The 18,937-nt window shown below is 43.5% G+C and overlaps 1 protein-coding gene across 1 annotated transcript in view; it reads left to right on the forward strand.

The window, feature by feature from the left end:
- The window catches only part of LOC145389608 (pre-rRNA-processing protein TSR1 homolog), a 51,362-nt gene extending 32,997 nt beyond the window's left edge, over positions 1-18,365 (forward strand). Inside the window, exons 8-13 of the mRNA XM_080264852.1 lie at positions 457-528; positions 5,037-5,112; positions 5,924-6,034; positions 17,287-17,376; positions 17,692-17,905; positions 18,296-18,365. Coding sequence (XP_080120978.1) covers positions 457-528; positions 5,037-5,112; positions 5,924-6,034; positions 17,287-17,376; positions 17,692-17,905; positions 18,296-18,365 — 633 coding nt within the window. The remainder of the gene's footprint in view (positions 1-456; positions 529-5,036; positions 5,113-5,923; positions 6,035-17,286; positions 17,377-17,691; positions 17,906-18,295) is intronic.
- The last annotated feature ends 572 nt before the right edge of the window (positions 18,366-18,937 follow it).

Consider the following 18,937-nt stretch of genomic DNA (forward strand, 5'->3'; position numbering starts at 1 on the left):
CATGTGCACTCTGAACTCAAGTCTTAACACTGTGCATTCTTTTTTCATTTGTGCTTTACTTGACTCTCACCACTGTTACACTCTGCACTGCACTGAAGCCTTTCCACTCTGAATTCTAATTTCTTAACACTGCGCATTCTTTTCTCACCTAACCTCTAGGCTGCTGAGAGCTCTGAGCTAAGTCATGCCCTGGTGCGGCTATTTTCCGTTAACATTCATTAAGAGCCTTCTGAGAGGTTTGTAGCAATCTGTCGAATGGTCCTTCTCAGATGCTTGCAACAACCAAGGGGTTAAGCTCTACTGAACCTGACTCTCAACAGTGTTGCACTCTGCATTTAAGTCTTTGCACTCTGAATTCTAATTTCTTAACACTGCGCATTATGTTCTTTACACTGCATAGCACTGTAAATTCCTGTGTGGTCTAGTGGTAAGTTTTTGCTGTTTATTCACTCTCAGAGTCCAAGAGTAGGTGGTGCAGGTGGCCGAGGGGCACATCACTGGGACGTTGTGATGGACTACCCACTGCAGGCAAGTTCGAAGACAGGCACAACCCCACGTCCAGTGGCGACTCCACCGTGGCTGATGTGCTGGGCTGTGGCTCGGAGGTGGAAGACCTGTCTTGGGGAGGCAGTGGTGTGGAGCCAGGGCTGGGCACAGTAGGGGTCACGGCCTGAAGAAAGTGTCAGTGGTTGATTGACGTAAGGAATGGCGATTCTGGCGATTGATGATAAGCTGCCTGAAAGCGCGCACTTCCTCCACAAGCCCCAAGGGCCCCATCTCCCTGTCGCAGTCCGGGTGTTCCGGGTAGTCGAGAACAAACTCGACGTGCTCCTGGAGTGCACTTAGCTTGGGGATGGCTGGAGTAGTGGCACGCTGAGAAGAGTCCACATCATCGTCGCTGTCCTCGCTGGAATCTTCAAGCTGGGTACCTGTACTGGCAGCTGAAGATGCGATCTTGATATCAGACATGATCTCATACCCAGGATCACCCTCGTCGTCATCCAATCACTCATGCACATCGTCCACGTCAACGTTGTTGCCAGCCGCACGAAGACGTGCATGGAAGTCATCCACGTCAAAACCTAGAAAGTCATGCAGCACATCGGCTCTGAAGCAGGTGAGACAAACCCCTTTCCAGAGTCTTAACAGAGCTTTCCCTCAAGTTGTGGTCCAGTTGTAGATGGCTGACTTGATGTTGTAGCGGCGAATGTTTTCCACAGTTTGCTGGCCTCGCGTGTCCCGTCCCTCCCTGTTCTCGTCCTCGAGAACAACCATCACCTCGTCCAGGAACTTCCTTTGGTACAGCCTCTTCGTTGCCACGATCACTTCTTGGTCCATTGGTTGGATGAGAGCAGTTGTATTAGGTGGCAAAAACATGCACCTAATGCACCCATTCTCAGCCACCAAGTCCTTGTCGGACGGATGCACTGGTGCATTGTCCAGAAGAAGGGAGGCCTTTACCTGGTTGCGTGGGATTCCCAGTGTGTTCATCTGGTAACGGATGACCTCCTTGACGAAGTGGCGGTGAAACTGGTCTTTGAAGATCTTGGCTGTGAACCAAGCCTTCACAGAATGGTACCAAATGACAGGAAGGACATCCATCACCCCATGAAGACACCAAGGCTGCTTTGCAAGGCCAACAATAACGGGCTTGAGCCAGTGCTTGCCATTAGCATTGGTACAACACAAAGCAGATATCCGTTGCATGCAAAGCTTGCGGCCCGTCACACGCTTCTCCGTCTCCTGTGCTGGAGTGTTCATTGGCATCGAGCAATAGAATAGACCAGTTTCATCGGTTGTAAACTTGACCGAGAGTGATGCCCTCCCTGTCGATCAAGCCCTTCATCTTCTGCCGAAACTCTTTTACTCCTCCCTATTGGCATCCAGAGCTTTGCCATGGGCCTTATGGTTGGCAAGGCCATGCCGTAACTTGAAAGTAAGAAGCCAACCCTTGGATGCTTTGAAGTCTGGGGTGTCGTGTAACCTTGTGAACTTCTCAGCAGCAGCCTTCAAATCTGTACCACGCACCATCACACCAGCAGCACATTGTTGTCGGTACCAAATCGGCATGGAGCAGTTGATTTCTGCAAATGGGGAAGTGAACATAACCTACCTCTCCACGTTGCGTTTGGTCTTCGATGTGAAGTCAGCCGTGTATGGGTGAGCTTGTCCTGGGATCTCTTGATATCAAACAATGTAGAGTGGGCCAGGTTAAATTCACAGAGGATGCATGACATTGACCATCCCGCATCCACCTTGTCCAATATCACCCTATCGCCCTCTTCTTCTCCAGGGTCAGAACCACTCATTTCCTCTTCTTGGGCGGCGGGGCCATCATCACACACACAAGGGGCAGGAGGGGAACAGCAGAGCCTGCAGCAGGTAGGGCACCACCACAAAAGCAAGCGCATGGGCTGCCATGGTGATGAGCGTGCACTCACGACAATGGATGAGCGGTAAGTGGGGAGGAGGCAGTGTCACCCTGCCAGACGTCGACGGAACTACTGTACTTGGCAAAACACAGCTGGTCCTCGCCGCGCGCCAAGTTCAAATTACGTGTGAAAAAAAATCGGATTTTTAAAACATTTTTTACTTTTGGGGGGCAATTTGGGGGTTACGAAGTCCCGGGCCCAAAATGTCTGAATAGTGGGCAGATTACTATAGATATTTTTAAGGTAAAGCTAAGGTATGAATATGTAAGGTTAGGCATCTAGTAATAAATTTTGGTAGATCTGAGTATATGAGGGAGGGGGGTGTGAATTGGGAGCAGGGCAGTGAAAAGGCGGGAGACAGGGCGACTTGGAGGCAATTTGTTTGTGGCCACCCCAAACGGGATTGAGGCGTCTGGCAATAGATAAATAGATCTGAGTAGATTTAGAAACTGCCATAATACTTGAAAAACAAGCAGGAGTGAATCAGAATGAACATTGATAAAAAGAACAGGGAAAGCAAAATCAGTAGTATGCAGTCATTTACCACCATTAAAATTATTAGAAGAGGTGAGACAAGCTTTGGTGCAAAAGAAAGCAAACATATAGTGAGTGGATAGGAAGCGGAGGCATGAAGGAAATTGAGAGAAGGAAGTTATATATAGAGAAGAAGAAGAGAGGTGAAAAGATTAATAAGAAGAGAGAGGATGAGGAGTTTGGAAGGAATTTGAGTGTAAAGTGGAAGAAATGTAAGAAAATGTTCTGGAAGAAGGTAAAGAGAGTTAGATAGGTTAATAAAGATAAAAGTGGCTGATTGCTAGTGGAGAAGGGAGAAAAAGTGAGCAGATGGAGGGAACACTTTATCATTATCATCATCATCATCATCCGGACCTCCTCTCCCACCCTAGGGCAAGGTGAGGAGTAGCACGTCCAGACAGCCTAAATTTGCCCAGTCCAATGGGCCACAAATCCATTCTCTCATCATTCAAGCCCCCAGAATCCTGGCTGTATCTGATATCCCAAAAACATTCACCTCATTCTGTAGCTTCACATAAATGTATCAGATAGAGTCAGTCCAGACCCTGTCACATTAAAAAGGGATGACAAATCACTGATCATGTATTGCTTCTCACAACATTCATCCAGCCAGCTCGATCTCTTGGCAGTCCCCTAGCCTCATCAACATCCATACCTCTCATCCTCACACACTCATCCACCATATCCCTCCACCTTCTCTTTGGGCTGCCTCATCTTCTCCCTCCTTCAGATTTGCTCAGATATACCTTTTTCAACACTCGTTTGTTATCCATTCTCTCCACATGACCATACCATCTCAGACCACTCTCTTTGATTCCTGTGTCCACAGACTTTCTCACATCGCATCTTTCATGAATCACATTACATAGTATCCTGTCCACTGTCTGTACTCCACATACATTCCTCAGCAGTCCCATCTCCACTGCTCCTACTCTTGACTTTTCATTTCCATGCCACACCATAGTCTCACATCCATATGTTAAAGTTGACACTAACAGTCCTTCATGTAAGCCTCGTGTAGCTGCAACACTCAAGCCTCTGTTTCTTATCAAGGACTTCGTTGCACCAGCTACTTTTCTTCCTTATGTCACACTACTTTCAACTTCTTTTGCACATTTTCCTCTCTTTTCTATCACTGTACCCAGGTATTTGAACTCTCTCACCAATTCCAGTCTCTCTCCATACACTAACATCACACTGGGAGTCACCTTCTCACTCAGTAACCATCACTTTACTCTTTTCTGCATTTACTCTCAAGGCACGATGCTCACAGACATCAGCACAACTCTGCACTAGCCTACTAAGTTCTTGTCTGGTGCTTGTAAGCAGTACTGCATCATCAGCATACAACAAATTTGAGATATTCCATCCATCACCATTCATTACCAATGCCATTCCTCTCTCCATTACTCATGTTTTTACTTCTCTCATCACCCCATCCATATACTGTACAGTAATAGTAATGATGATGATGTTACAGTATTATGGTTTTTCTATGTCAGGTGGGGTGGAAGGGTCACTGTTCGGTAACTTTGAGGCTCAGGAAGTGTGTGGGTTCCATGCGTCTTCATCTGGGAACACAACAACTTGGACCTGGGGCAGCAGAGTTCCTCCGCAGGACCACACACTTAGCACATCAGAATGTTGTTGCATGTAACTGTGCTCTGCTTAAAGGTCTGATAGGCTGTCTTGGCCAGACATCTGAATCCTGTAAGGGGTGGCCACAAACAAATCACCTCCATACTGCCCTCTCCCCCACAATCTAACTGCCCTGCTCCCACCTCATGCCCCCCTGTCTCATATACCTCTCTACTCCATCCCTCCATCTCATCCTTGGCCTCCCCCTCCCTCTCCCTGCTTCCACCTCACTCACATACACTCTCCTCGTCAGTCTTTCACTCTCCATCCTCTCCATATGGCCAAACCACCTCATTGTACGGTATTTCTCCTAATGCTTTCTATCACATCCACATCCTCACCACAACGCTCCTTCACTTCCTCATTTGTCAGTCTGTCTTCACTCTCTAGTAAGTGTCTGAATGTGTCTGCATTGTTATGTTTTGGCTCTAGGCCCATCTGGACATGATGAATTTGGTGGTCCTGTTTTTTAGTACTGAGGTGAGTCAGGATTCTGATGGCTTGAATGGTAAGTCAGTGAATATGTGGGGATTTGATTAGGTATGCTCTTGATAGGTTTCCTGTCTTGATTTTCCTTGTTTTTTTAACCCTACTGCAGGTAGAAAGAGGTCAGGATGATGATGATTATGATGATGGATATAATTTTCTTCCTATTGTCTCTTCCTGTTGAAAGGCAGAGAAATTCAGCATATGGGAAATTTTTTTTTAACCCCAGTACTATTTAATAACTGTTTTTTTTTTTGTGTGTGTATGTGTGTGAACCTGGTGGACTGAAGATTGAAATTGCTCGTGTATTTTACCATCACTTTGGTGGATAGGGAGGGGATTAGGGGTGTTTGTAGACCCAGGAGGGGAGCTGTCCAACTATACATGTTCCACACCATATGAAGGCATCCCTCTGCAGCATTATTCCTTGTAAAAAGAGCAGTTATATTCAGCTTACAGGAATTTTTTTTTTTCTCCTATCAGCATGATAGACTTAATTTATGTACGATAGTGCCAGGTGATCGGACTAATTACCCAAAGGTGATTTTAATCGTGTTACCATCACATGTTTCTGTTCACTTTATCTCGCTCAGTTTATTCCTGCCAGTGTCTTTTTAATTTTATTCTTAACATCTTCTAACCATTTTATTCTCAGCTTAGAATAGGCATTTCAAACTGGAGGGGCGATTATAAGTCCCGACTCCCAACATACGAGGCCTTGCTTGGGTTGAATGAAATCACATGATACTAACTAAAGATAGATATCACCTGAGGGTCAGTGAATTAATCAAGGGTCTTGGATGAAAAGTGTTAATTTATAATATATTCTTCAGGTTCTGACATTGAATCTGCCTTATGGAAGCTTCATGGTCATGGAATCTCCGTTGTTGAAAATAACTGTTTTGACGGTCATCCACTTCTCAGTCAACTGCTTCCACTATCAAGTAAGCAGCCACCTGATGATTTTGTGTTTGTGTATTTACCTACCTAGTTTACGTAACTGTATTATACAGGATTTGCTCTAAGCTTGTCATGTCTACGGTTAGATACCCTCTGAATAGACCTCGTATATGCATGCACATTTACCTACACATACACATGCAGGCATATGCATGTACACATGCACATACAGGTCCATATACGTGCACATATGCTTACACGTACACATACAGCCAAATTTACGTACCATACTTATACACATATAGGCACATTTACTGTACATATACGTACAGATACAGGCACATTTATGTACACATACATATAGTCATGTTTTGATATGCATAGTCACATTGAAATTCACATACACTGAGCCACATTTATACATATGTATTCATATACAACCATATTTACATGCACATATAAGTACATAAACAGATAGAGAGATATTGAATACATACATTACCACACAGTGTAGAGTTGTGAGATAAAAAAAAAAGAGAGAGAGAGAGAGAGAAGAAACGTGGGGATGAAGTCATACATTGTGACCCCAGGGATAAGGGACTGAACAGAGGCTGTTAGAAATCAAGCAGGATGGAGAACCATAAAGTGACAAAGGCCAACACATTAAGCATGTTGGAGCCTGTATAAACATATTGAAACAACGCTGCTCTGTGGTGGAACTCTGAAGGTGCCATGAAAAAAAAAAAATAATAATAATAAGTTGTCTATCCTCCATTTTATTTTTTTCTTCTGTTTGTTTAGCCAGGGAAGAAGGAAGCAGAGGCTGAAAGCCTATAAAATTGTTCCCTTCAGGAAAAAATAAGAAGTGATTAATTCAAAATCTGTTCATTTAGATTTTAGAGATACCAAGACACAGTGTGCTGAAAAGACTGGCGGGAAATACAGGAAAAGGAAGACAGTTCCAGAGTTGACCTGTTGCATTCATGAAGGACTGGAAGTATCTGTTAATTCTTTCATTAGAGTTGGACAGAAAAGACTCATTAAATTTAATGGTGCCATGACTCATTCTTAGATCTTTAGGGAAAAGTTTCTAGAGAAGGGAAAGAAGTTGTATGCGGCTTTCATGGATTTGGAGAAAGCATATGACAGGGTGGATAGACAAGGATTGTGGAAAGTATTAAGAATATATGGAGTAGATGGGAAGTTGTTGAATGCTGTGAAGAGTATGTATGATGTTGCTAAGGCTGCAGTGCGTGTTGATGGTGAACTAAGTGAATTTTTCTCTTTGAAGGTTAGGTTGAAACAGGGATGTGTCATGTCTCCATGGTTGTTCAATCTGTACATGGATGGGGAAATAAAAGAGGTACAAGGTAAGGTAGTGGATGTTGGAGTGCCCCTGGTGAGAGAGGATAGAGTTTGGAAACTCCCTGTACTGTTGTTTGCAGATGATACTGTGTTGTTGAGTGAAGACGAAGGGGAGCTGCAAGGCTTGGTGGATGAGTTTGGGAAAGTGTGTAAGAAACGGAATCTAAAGATGAATGTAGGGAAGAGTAAAGTGATAGTCTTTGAGAGAGGTGAAGTCAGTGAATGGACAGCGAGGTTGGATGATGAGGAATTGGAAAATGTGAGTACGTTTAAGTACTTGGGTAGTGTGATGAGTAAGGATGGAGGTTTGGAGGATGAAGTGTTTGAAAAGGTACAGTAGGGAAGAAAGGTTGCTGGTTCCTTGAAAGCAGTGATAAGAAACAGGGAAGTGAGCATGGAAGTGAAAAAGTTACTACATGACAGTATTGTGATACCAACTCCAACATATGGAAGTGAAGCTTGGACGTTGTTGGAAGGACACAGTCAAGAGTGAGAGCAGTGGAAATGAGTTATTTAAGAGGACCCTGTGGAGTCACAAGGAGAGACAGGCTGACGAGTGAGCATATAAAGGAGCGTTGTGTTGATGTGGATGTGATAGGAAGTGTTATGAGGAACACACTGAGGTGGTTTGGCCATGTGGAGAGGATGGAGGGTGAAAGACTGACGAAGAGAGTGTATGTGAGTGAGGTGGAGGGGGGAAGAGGGAGGGGGAGGCCAAGGATGAGATGGAAGGATGGGGTGGAGAGGTATATGAGAGAGGGGGGTGTGAGTTCGGAGCAGGGGAGTGAAATGGCGGGGGACAGGGCGACTTGGAGGCGATTTGTTTGTGGCCACCCCAAACGGGATTGAGGCGTCTGGCAATAGATAGATAGATTTATTTATTTTTTTAGTTTTACGCTTTGTCCCTTTTTGTCAATAAAGGCTAAGGTGTTGCCCCTGGGTAGGGGACTTAGGTTTTTGGAGTGTGTAGCACTTTATGACCGGATGCCCTTCCTGACATCTACCAGTGACCCTTGGGTGGATTCGAATCTCTGACTTTTCGTTCAGAACGCTCTAACCCACTGAGCCATGGCAGCTTCAGTCATCATCATGGCTAATCATTAATAGGTTACAGAATCATGAAAACCATTTAGAATAAGGCCCTAATTGCAAAACCTTTGTATAGCAGTTGTTCCCAACATTTTCCATTCTATGACACTGTGGACAAAATGCAATAACTTTGTGACTGTCATCAACATCTTTTGAAGAAGAAAGCAACAAATTGTTGCCTGAATGAATGTGTTGGATGTGAGATTTTAAAAAACTCATAACTTGAAGTGGTCAGTCATAAGGTAGAAATTGTATTTTTTTTTTACTAACTTGAATATCAATGGCTGAGCCATAGTAAGGGTACAATATGGGTTGATCTTTCATGTGGATATGATTGCTCTGCTTTGATCGGTGCTTGCCATCTTGGAAAATTCTGTTTAGCAGAGACAGGGAAGTGAAAATGAGCTTGCTGATATTTGCTGATGGTAGGGTAGTATCCCATTCCCTCCCAAACATTAGTCATAAACTTATCGTCCCAAATGTCTTAAAAAAAGAAAAAGGTACAGTATGAAGTTCTTTCTCCAGTGACTCCAGATACTTTGAGATTAGTGTCATGAACCCTTCCACATGAAACTAAGGTGTCAGGATATCCATAGGATTATTCTTGACCCCCCCCCTTACTTTTTAGCATAACTTTGTTCAAGTAGATGTGTTTTAATTACCTTTGATTGGTAGTTGTCATTTCTACACCAAAGAAAATCATCTACAGTAATCAAGATAGAATACCTAAGTGATTGTTGGTACATATGGAGCTAAGTTAGCATTTTATTTAATCTGTTGCCTGAAAATGCTCTGCTGATAGATGTTTTTTTGGGGGGACCCACATTTTGAGGAGCTTATTTGTAACTGTAAATACCATAGCTAGGTCTGGTGCTCTTTGATGAAGTAAAGAAGGTACAGAACCTAATCACACAATCTTTGCACTACTGTATACATGAATTGCACAAGAAAAATCAAAAGAGAGTTGGTACAAACAGCACAGTAATGGCAAACATGGCATGAGCCTCCATTTATCATAACTGACATTTGGCAGTGGAGAGATAATGGAGAGAGATGCCTTCATGCAGCAGTAAAAAGTCATCCCCCAATTTCCCCGTTATACCCCAAAAGAAGGATGTTGGACTTAAGGAGAAGGACAGTTTCAGCCTGCATTCCACCAGGTTTATATTTAAATGAGCTTGGAGCAGCAAGAACAACAACATAGTGGCAGTTATTAGCACTGGTGGTGAGTCAGTAACTGCATGAAGACTTCTGGATTTCTTTAAATGTATACACTATATCTCATAACTTTTTTTTCATGTAACAGTGCCCTTCCCCCTTTCTCTAGGCAAAATGCATGCAAAATGACATTCCAGTGCATCCCTACTAGCATCCATACTTCCTCTGTCAGATGCACTGCTCATAGTCATCTATCTATCTATCTATCTATATACCTAGGCTGCTTCCCCCAAGGAAAGGGAGGTAGCCGAGACAGGACGACACACTCTCCATTTACTTATCCATTTAAACACATTCATTCACATCTTAGCCCCAAAGGGGAGAACGGACAGATCCTCACCGCACCACACCGCACAAGGGTCAACTGCGCAATGCAATCAGTGACATCCGCAGCAGGGCCCGACAGCAGAACTGGTTTACCCCTGCCACATCATAACATACCCATCCCCTTACCCGCACCTGACCTGACTAACTGATCAGACCAAATGCGGGAGAATATCCCCTCAGGGCTGCGTCATCACTTATTTATTCACAATTTCTCTCCATTTATTTCTGTCACGCACAGCCACTCTTCCTTGCTCAACAGACATCCCTCTCGCATCCAGCGCTCTCTTCACACTGTCCATCCATCCTATTCGTGGTCTTCCTCTCAGCCTTACACCTCTCACATCAGATCTAGTTATCTTTTCACCAATCGCTCATTATCCATTCTCTCCATATGCCCAAACCATTGCAACACCCTCTGCTCAACTCTACCAGCCATCTCCTGAACAACTCCAGTTCTCCTTCGCACTTCATCATTTCGCACCCGATCCATATGCGTCACTCCACACATACTCCTCAGACACCTCATCTCCATTACATTCAAACTTTTCCTCTCTGCTACACCCATATTCCATGTTTCAGCCCCATATAATGCAGTCGGTACCACAACACCCTCATACAGCCTTCTCTTTACATCCATTCTAAGCGAACGACATTTAAACACTTTTTTCATTCCTCCCAGTACCTTTCCTACTTCATTTATTCTAAACTTCACTTCTGCATCTATTCTTCCATCCACAGCAACATGTGACCCTAGATATTTAAAACAATCTACCTCCTCAAGCAACGCACCATTCAAAACTATATTCATCCCCCTACCATCTATCAACCTCGTACACTTCATCACTTTACTCTTATTCTCATTTACTTTCAATTTCCTCCTTTCACACACCCTTCCAAACTCCTCTACCAACTGTCTCAATCTCTCCTCTGAATCAGTCACCAGTGCAGTATCATCTGCAAACAGCAGCTGCTTCAGATTCCAATCTCCACCATCAACATTTACCAGACTCAGACCACCTAAAACTCTTGCATTCACCTCCCTTACAACACCATCCATGTAAATATTAAACAACCAAGGTGACACCACACATCCCTGTCGCAGCCCCACTCTCACGGGAAACCAATCACTCACAGCATTTCCCACTCTTACACATGCTCTACTATTTACATAAAAACTTTTCACCCCTTTTAGTAACCTACCATCAAGTCCATACAATCTTAAAACAGTCCACAAAGCCTCCCTATCAATTCTATCATACGCTTTCTGTAAATCCATAAATGCCCAAAACACATCCTTGCCTTTCGCTAAATACTTTTCACACACTTGTCTCACAGCAAACACCTGATCAACGCATCCCCTCCCTCTCCTAAAGCCACACTGCTCATCACTAATCACTCCCTCTGTACCCTCTCTAACTCTCATAATTAACACTCTACCATACACCTTACCTACAACACTCAACAGACTTATACCCCTAAAGCTAGTACATTCATACTTATCACCCTTGCCTTTATACAATGGGACCACACAAGCACTTGCCCAGTCAATTGGCACCATACCTTTCTCAAAGCACACATTCAACAATCTTACTAACCAGTCAACAATAGTCACTCCACCACCCTTCAGGCATTCCACAGCACACCCATCCATACCTGCAGCTTTCCCTGTTTTCATCTCCTTTACTGCCTTCTCCACTTCCTCCTTCGTGATCAAAGAATCATTCAACTCTCCCAACACATTTATTCCTTGCACCCTTCCATCCGCCACAATCTCAGCCACCCTTTCCTCCTCTACATTTAATAATCTTTCAAAATACTCTGCCCATCTCTTCCTTACTGCATCCTTCTCAATTAACATCCTTCCATCCTCTGCTTTTACTCGTTCTTCCTTCCCAGACTCTCCCTTTTGCACCCTTTTCACCTCCTTCCAAAACATTTTCTTATTCTGTTGAAAATTCTCTGTCAGCCGCCTACCCCACCTCTCATCTGCTGCCACTTTAGCATCACGCACAGCCCTTCTCGCTCTATTCCTCTTTTCCTTATACCTTTCATATGACATCTCATCCTTCCTCTGCAGCCACACTTCATATGCACGTCTCTTCTCGGCCACAGCCATACTTACTTCCTCGCACCACCATTCATTTCCTTTTCTTACACCACCACCCACACGTCTCACACCACACACCTCTTCTGCATGCCCCACCACAGCACTCTTAAACAATTGCCATTCCTCCTCCACGCTGCCATTTTCCCGATCTTTCACTGCGTTCCACTCACCTTTCAATTTCTCCTGATACTCTATCTTTTTCTCTCTTTTATCCAACTCACTCACTTTCAAAATCTCCCTGCCACACCTAACCCTCCTAGCTCTCACCCATCTCTTACCTACTCTTAACTTTCCCTCCACCAGGTAGTGGTCAGACATACCTCCACCCTCCCCTCTCAGAACTCTCACATCCAACAATCTTCCTATTACATTCCTAGACACAACCACATAGTCCATCAAAGCTCTATCAACAACCCTTCCACCCTCCTGTCTCACCCATGTATACTTATAAATATCTTTCTTCTCAAACAGCGTATTCCCAATCACCATCTCTCGCTCAACACACATCGCTATCATTCGTTCCCCATTTTCATTTCTTCCAGGCACAATCATGCATACCAACTACGCCTTCAACTGCTACATTTCCCACTCTAGCATTCAGATCTCCCATCATTACCACATTCACATTCGCTCCAAAACTCTGCAGACACTCATCAACATCATTCCAGAAAGACTCCCTCTCTTGTTCATCCCTTTCACTACCAGGCCCATATGCACTCACAAACACCCACAACTCACGTTCAAATTTCGCTTTCACCCACATCAGTCTCGATGACACCTCCTTCCATTCAATCACACACTGCTGTACTTCCGGACTCACTAACAAGGCCACACCTTCTCTTGCCCTTCCTCTATCAACACCTGACAATCTTCCATTCACACTTCCAAACATAGATTCCCCCTTCCCTTTCATCTTCGTTTCACTCAAAGCTAACACATCCAACTTTCTTCTCACAAACATTCTCCCAATCTCCTCCCTTTTAGCCTCAATCGTACTACATCCACGCACATTCATAGACCCAATCTTCAGGGTACGGGGATAACTCCATCCCCCATCCCTTTCTCTGGCCTGTCTCTTTTTAGGAACTAAAAAACAGAGGAGGGGGTCCCTAGTCCCCTCACCCCGCCCCTTTTAGTCGCCTTTTACGACACGCAGGGAATACGGTGGCAGTATTCTTCCTAACACAACCTGGCCGCAGAGTAGTAGTACCACCCCATAATGCGGCCAGGCTGTGTCCCCCCCGCCTATCATCCAGTCCTACATTGCCCCATGAGGAGCGTAGGAGCCCGGGGCTAGGCAGTTGGTCCCCACATTTAAGATGAGAGTGACCAGCCTCACTCATTCCAGAGTGGCATTACATGAGCAGTCAACTCTAACCACCCGTTGGATATAAACATTCACCGGCTCAATCCAATTGGAGTGCATAATTACCCACTAAACCACCAGGCACCAAAATTTGGTTATATGGTTACCACTCAGCGTAGTAAATGGTTTCATGAAATTTACTGCTTGTAAAGTATGGTTGAGTGTTTTGTTATAGTCATAGAAATTCAGTCTTGTTGGTTTGAAGAGATTTGACAGATACCATGGCCCTATGTTATGGTAGTTTGGAAGTCCACATTTAATGCACGCCATCAGCTAGTCAGAAGTGGCCAAGATCCATGCAGTGGTCTGGTGAACTAATCACAACAATATTAGCAGGTAGGAAGCTTGAAACATTCCAGAGAGCAACAGTGAAACTAATTGGGATGACAGCCATGGAGAACATCCATAGTCTTTCAGCTGTGGCCATAATTGGTCTAAGATGTCAGAGAGGGAAGTATCCAGCAGGTAATATTATATAGATTGGAAAAAAAGTGCTGTCAATGGATCGGAGGCAGGAGTCAGAAGAGGAGACCATTGCAGAGTCCTGGACCTAAATGGGGGGGGGTGGATGGCCCTATGACATATGAGGCCCCTAATAACATAGTGTACCGAACGCCACATGTTGAAAATGGAGAAAAACGCAGTTAAAGTTGCATTACTTTCAAAATGCCATAACTTTAGAACTAGTGAATATTTTTTAGTGCTTTTTTTTTTTTTTTTTTTTTAGCATGAAGTGTTCCTGAGCTTCTTACTAATGTTTTGTGCCCACATCTGTGGCCTCCTCACTCTTTTTCTGTTATGAGAAGGACCAGCAGCTTTTTGCTCACTACTAGAGTCACTCATGTTCTCGAGACAGTGAGAAAAAACACCAAAACAGCTCTGAAAATAGCCAGTTAATCCTTGCAGTGTTCTAGGCCGGCTGGTAAACAAAAAACTGCATCACATGGCAACAGATTCCCAGATCACAGTTGCCAATATCTTGCTGAGCTCTCTGCCTTTTCCATTTTCTGTACATTATGGCTAACTTACCCTTAAAATCATGCAATTTTATGCTAAAATATTCCATTATGTTAGAATGAGGTACAAAAATTAATAATGCCATAAAAAAAACTGCATGACTGTGAGCATAAAATAATGCTAGTACTGTATCTGATAACACCAGACAACACCTTGCTGGGAGGCACTTGGTACATTCTGTGACCAGCATGAAGGCTTGTCAATCCACTGAGGTGAAGCGGGCAGTGAGACTGTGTTACAGAAGGGGAATTAGGACCCTAATGCCATTTGCTTTCTGTACCTCGTGGTTGCTTTCCAGATCAAAGAGGGTTTGGGCTACATACTGGTATACTTAACTTGGTTTCGCTTGCAGTGGCGCTCAGTACACTATGTTATTAGGGGCCTCATATGTCCACAGATAGCATGATTGAAAACTTCATCATCAGAATGAAGTTGGGGAGGAGGGGGCAGAGTCCTTGAGGATAACTTATGTGAGGAACATAACCTACCAATGCCCCTTTGGTAAAAGTGATCATCTGGTTGTTGAGATGGAAGTGGTGGGACTAAGGGAAGAAGAAAAGGATGAAAAACACAGGAAGAATAGATGCTATTACGGGAAGGCAGACTTTCCTTCCCTGAGGAACTTTTCCCAAAATGTAGACTGGATTAATGATCACAAATGTTGACGAGAAATATGAGTTTCTGATAGAAGTGTATATAACAGGAGTTAGTAAATGTCCCAATATTTTCCGCAGTTATGGAAAGGAAGAAAGAATGGTTTAAGAACAGATGTAGAGTGGCACATGAAGCAAGAAAAAGAGCATAGAATAAAGTGAAAAGAAGGTACAATATAGTGAAAGGGCTTGGGAGGAGTACAAGCAGGTAAGAAATGAATATATATGGGTACGGAGAGAAGAAGAAAGGAAATATGAAAAAGATATTGTAACTAAATGTAAAAAGGAGCCAAAATTATTTTATAGGTTTGTGAATGGTAAAATGAAAGTTAAGAACAGTATAATACGATTGAGGGATGGAGATGAAACCTGTGAAAGAGAAGAAGAATTGTGTGAAATAATGAACAACAAACTGCAGTCAGTCTATGTGCTGGAAGGGGAATTTAGGGAACCTGAAATAGAACCCAGGGTGACGGTAATGGCAGAAGTTACAGTGGATGTGAATGAGGTGCTGCAGTTGATGAGGGATTTGGATGTAAGAAAAGCAATGGGACCAGATGGTGTGTCTGGATGGATCCTGAAGGAATGTGCAGACCAGTTAGTGTGGCCTGTTTGTCATCAAGACATCACTGGAAAATGGACAGTTACCTAAAGATTGGAAAAGAGCAAGTATTGTGCCAATCTTCAAGGGAGGAGATAGGAAAGATCCACTCAGTTATAGACCTGTATCACTTACTAGTATTGTTTGTAAGATCTGCCAGAAAATTATTAGAAAAAGATGGATAAAGTATTTAGAAGAAAATGAAGTGATAGCACCAAGACAATTTGGTTTTAGGGAAGGACGATCATGTGTTACTAACCTATTAAGTTTCTACAGCAGGGTAATAGATGTCATACAAGAGAGAGAGGGATGGGCAGATTGCGTCTATCTTGACCTCAAAAAAGCATTTGACAGGGTTCCCTATAGGAGACTGCTGTGGAAGTTGAAGACCTTTGGAGGGGTGCATGGGAAACTATTAAAGTGGATGGAAGATTATTTGATAGGAAGGCAGATGAGAACAGTTATAAGCGACAGGGCTTCACAGTGGAGAAACGTGACTAATGGAGTACCCCAGGGCTCTATCTTAGCCCCAGTAATGTTTCTGATTTATGTAAATGATTTACCAGAGCGTTTAAATAGTTACATGAGTATGTTTGCAGATGATGCTAAAATCATGAAACATATTACAGGCACTGATAGTTGTAAAAAACTGCAAGAGGACAGCTGGAGCCAGACTTGCCAAGAAGTGTCATTTATTAGAAATGGGAATGAGTGAAAAAAGACCACACTGGACATATAAAATGGGCAGTGAGATAATTTGTAAGAGAACAGATGAGAAAAACTTGGGAGTGACTATTCAGGATGATTTGTCACTAGAAAACATATAAACAAGATCACTGGAGGAACTTATGGATTACTGACCAATATGAGAGTGGCTTTTAATTATGTGGACGAGGAAATGCTGAGGGAGTTGATAGTGACCATGATAAGACCAGGGCTAGAGTATGCGGCTGTGGTATGGTCACCTCATTTGAAGAAGCATATTAGTAAACTAGAGAGGGTTCAACGGATGGCAACAAGGATGATACCATGTTTAAGGGAACTCACTTACGAGGAGAGACTGGAAAAACTGAAGTTACCAACGCTGCGTGAGAGAAAAGAAAGAGGTGACTTGATCACGATATTTAGAAATGTAAGAGAATTGGAAAGGGTGGATAGAGAGGATCTTTTTGGGTTGGATGATGGAAGAACAAGAGGTCATGACTTCAAGTTGAGGAAAAGTAGATGTCTTAATAATCTTAAAAGGTTCAATTTCCCGAATAGAAGCATAAGTATTTGGAATGACTTAGACGGGGAGGTGGTTTAGGCAAAAAACATTCATGTGTTTAAAACTAGATTGGATAAATGTAGATATGGAGACAGGACAACACGAGCTTAGCTCAATTCCTGTATACTACAAATAGGTAAATAGGTAAATACAGTACAGATATCAATAGGCCAGTGCATTTGAATCATAAATTAATATTTTTAAAATGGTACTAATTTCTAGAGAGCACTAAATCTGTGGGTAGATCATTACTTTTTAGCAACAGTAATACATATGTCACTACCAGGTTATTACTACATCAACAACGGCATTGTACTTCATTTCACCGAGTCTGGCACCATCAGTGATGTTGTCAACGCCTGTAGCACTGATAAAGGTCCTCCATACTGGATGTACCTTTTTGTATTGCCTTTATATATCCTTTATATACTGGTTCTCAAGGTAATACATAGAGGTTTACCTAGTACAGAGGATTTACATGAACACCACAGGCATTCAGGTATCAGAGATGGTGCCAAACTCGGTGAAATGGAGTATAGTAAAGCTAGAAGGTTTTTAGGTTTGCAAAATGCCAATAATTAGGTGTGACAAAGCCCTTATATTTTACAAGAGATTTATAGTCTTCATACTAAACTGGGACACAACATTCATTTTCATTGGGCATTGCTAATATGAGCAATTACATTCACAGTGGCTCGAGAGGATGCCATGTTTCCTGATGAAATGGATACACCAAAAACCATTCCGGCTCAGGTTCACCTTCAAAAGTTTCGTGGCCTCCAGAGCTTCCGCACTTCCCCATGGAACCCTGATGAGAACCTTCCAGAAGACTATGCCAGGATATTTCAGTTTGAAAACTTCAACCGTACCAGAAAACGGATGGTGAATGAAGAGGAGGGGTGCTGGTGAGTTTTTAATTGCAAAAACTTTCTTTGACTGTCTTATACGCTACACTACACACACTTTCCATACTACACACCATACCCTACTACATCACAGGGGTTGACACCAGCAAGGGCATGCAACCAGAAAACTTTGTTCCCATTACCTAGTGGCAGACTTGAGGGGAGAGGCATAGCACAGGCTTCGTCAGCACACATTTGAGACTGGGATGGTATAGGGCTCTGATCTGGCCCCGCCAGAGGGTACCGAGCATTGTGGTTCCTAGGCTGCTGCTTCTGCTCAGTAGAGAGGGGCTTAAACCTGGAAGTAGCCACCCAGGAGGCTACCTTATCAATGAAAGTATAATGACGGAGCAGTTAGTGTCAAGGGGTGCCTGTAGGGTATTCCTGTAGCTGTCCTGGCTGGGTCCCCGAGGCCACTGTCACAGCCACTGGCCATGGCTGGTGGGCTATGGATCCCTGATCCTCTGCTTGGACCTGGGGTTGTGTGTGGTGGGGCTTGTGATCTGTCTCCTCCTTTAACTACTGACATGACTTCGAAACTAAGCACTGTAAAAAGCAAGCCTGAGGACACCAAATCACCCAAGGAGTTCAGAAGGGCATCTTGGAATGTTTATAGCTTGAAGGGTAGAAAGGGATAAGTGGTGCAGGCCCTAAACAGAAGGCAGGTTGATGCTGCGTATAGGAGGTTAGGTATAGGGGGAGTCAGCAAGGATGAATTTTGGGAAAGATGGTAGGTGTAAGATACTTTGGGAGGCAGGTGTGGACAGATATGGTGGTGTGGGCATGCCTCCAGAAGGGGAGTGGGTAGAGTGTGCTTATGTATGTGTTAAGAGTGATTATAGCATTGAAAATGTTGTTTGAAGAGCTCCTGATCTCGGTAGAATTAGCAAACACTTCACAGGTTGGCTTGGATGAGGAAGAAGAGGGTGGATTCTGGGATGATTTGTTACATGTTCTTGATATTACTGGGAATGATTAGGTTGTACTGTGGATGTGGATTTATATGGTCATGTGGGTAGAGCATCTCGAGGA

The sequence above is a fragment of the Coenobita brevimanus genome, unplaced genomic scaffold, assembly GCF_032717465.1.
Source record: "Coenobita brevimanus isolate Jiangsu-jjx unplaced genomic scaffold, ASM3271746v2 jjx.HiC_scaffold_151, whole genome shotgun sequence".
Taxonomy (NCBI): Eukaryota; Metazoa; Arthropoda; class Malacostraca; order Decapoda; family Coenobitidae; genus Coenobita; species Coenobita brevimanus.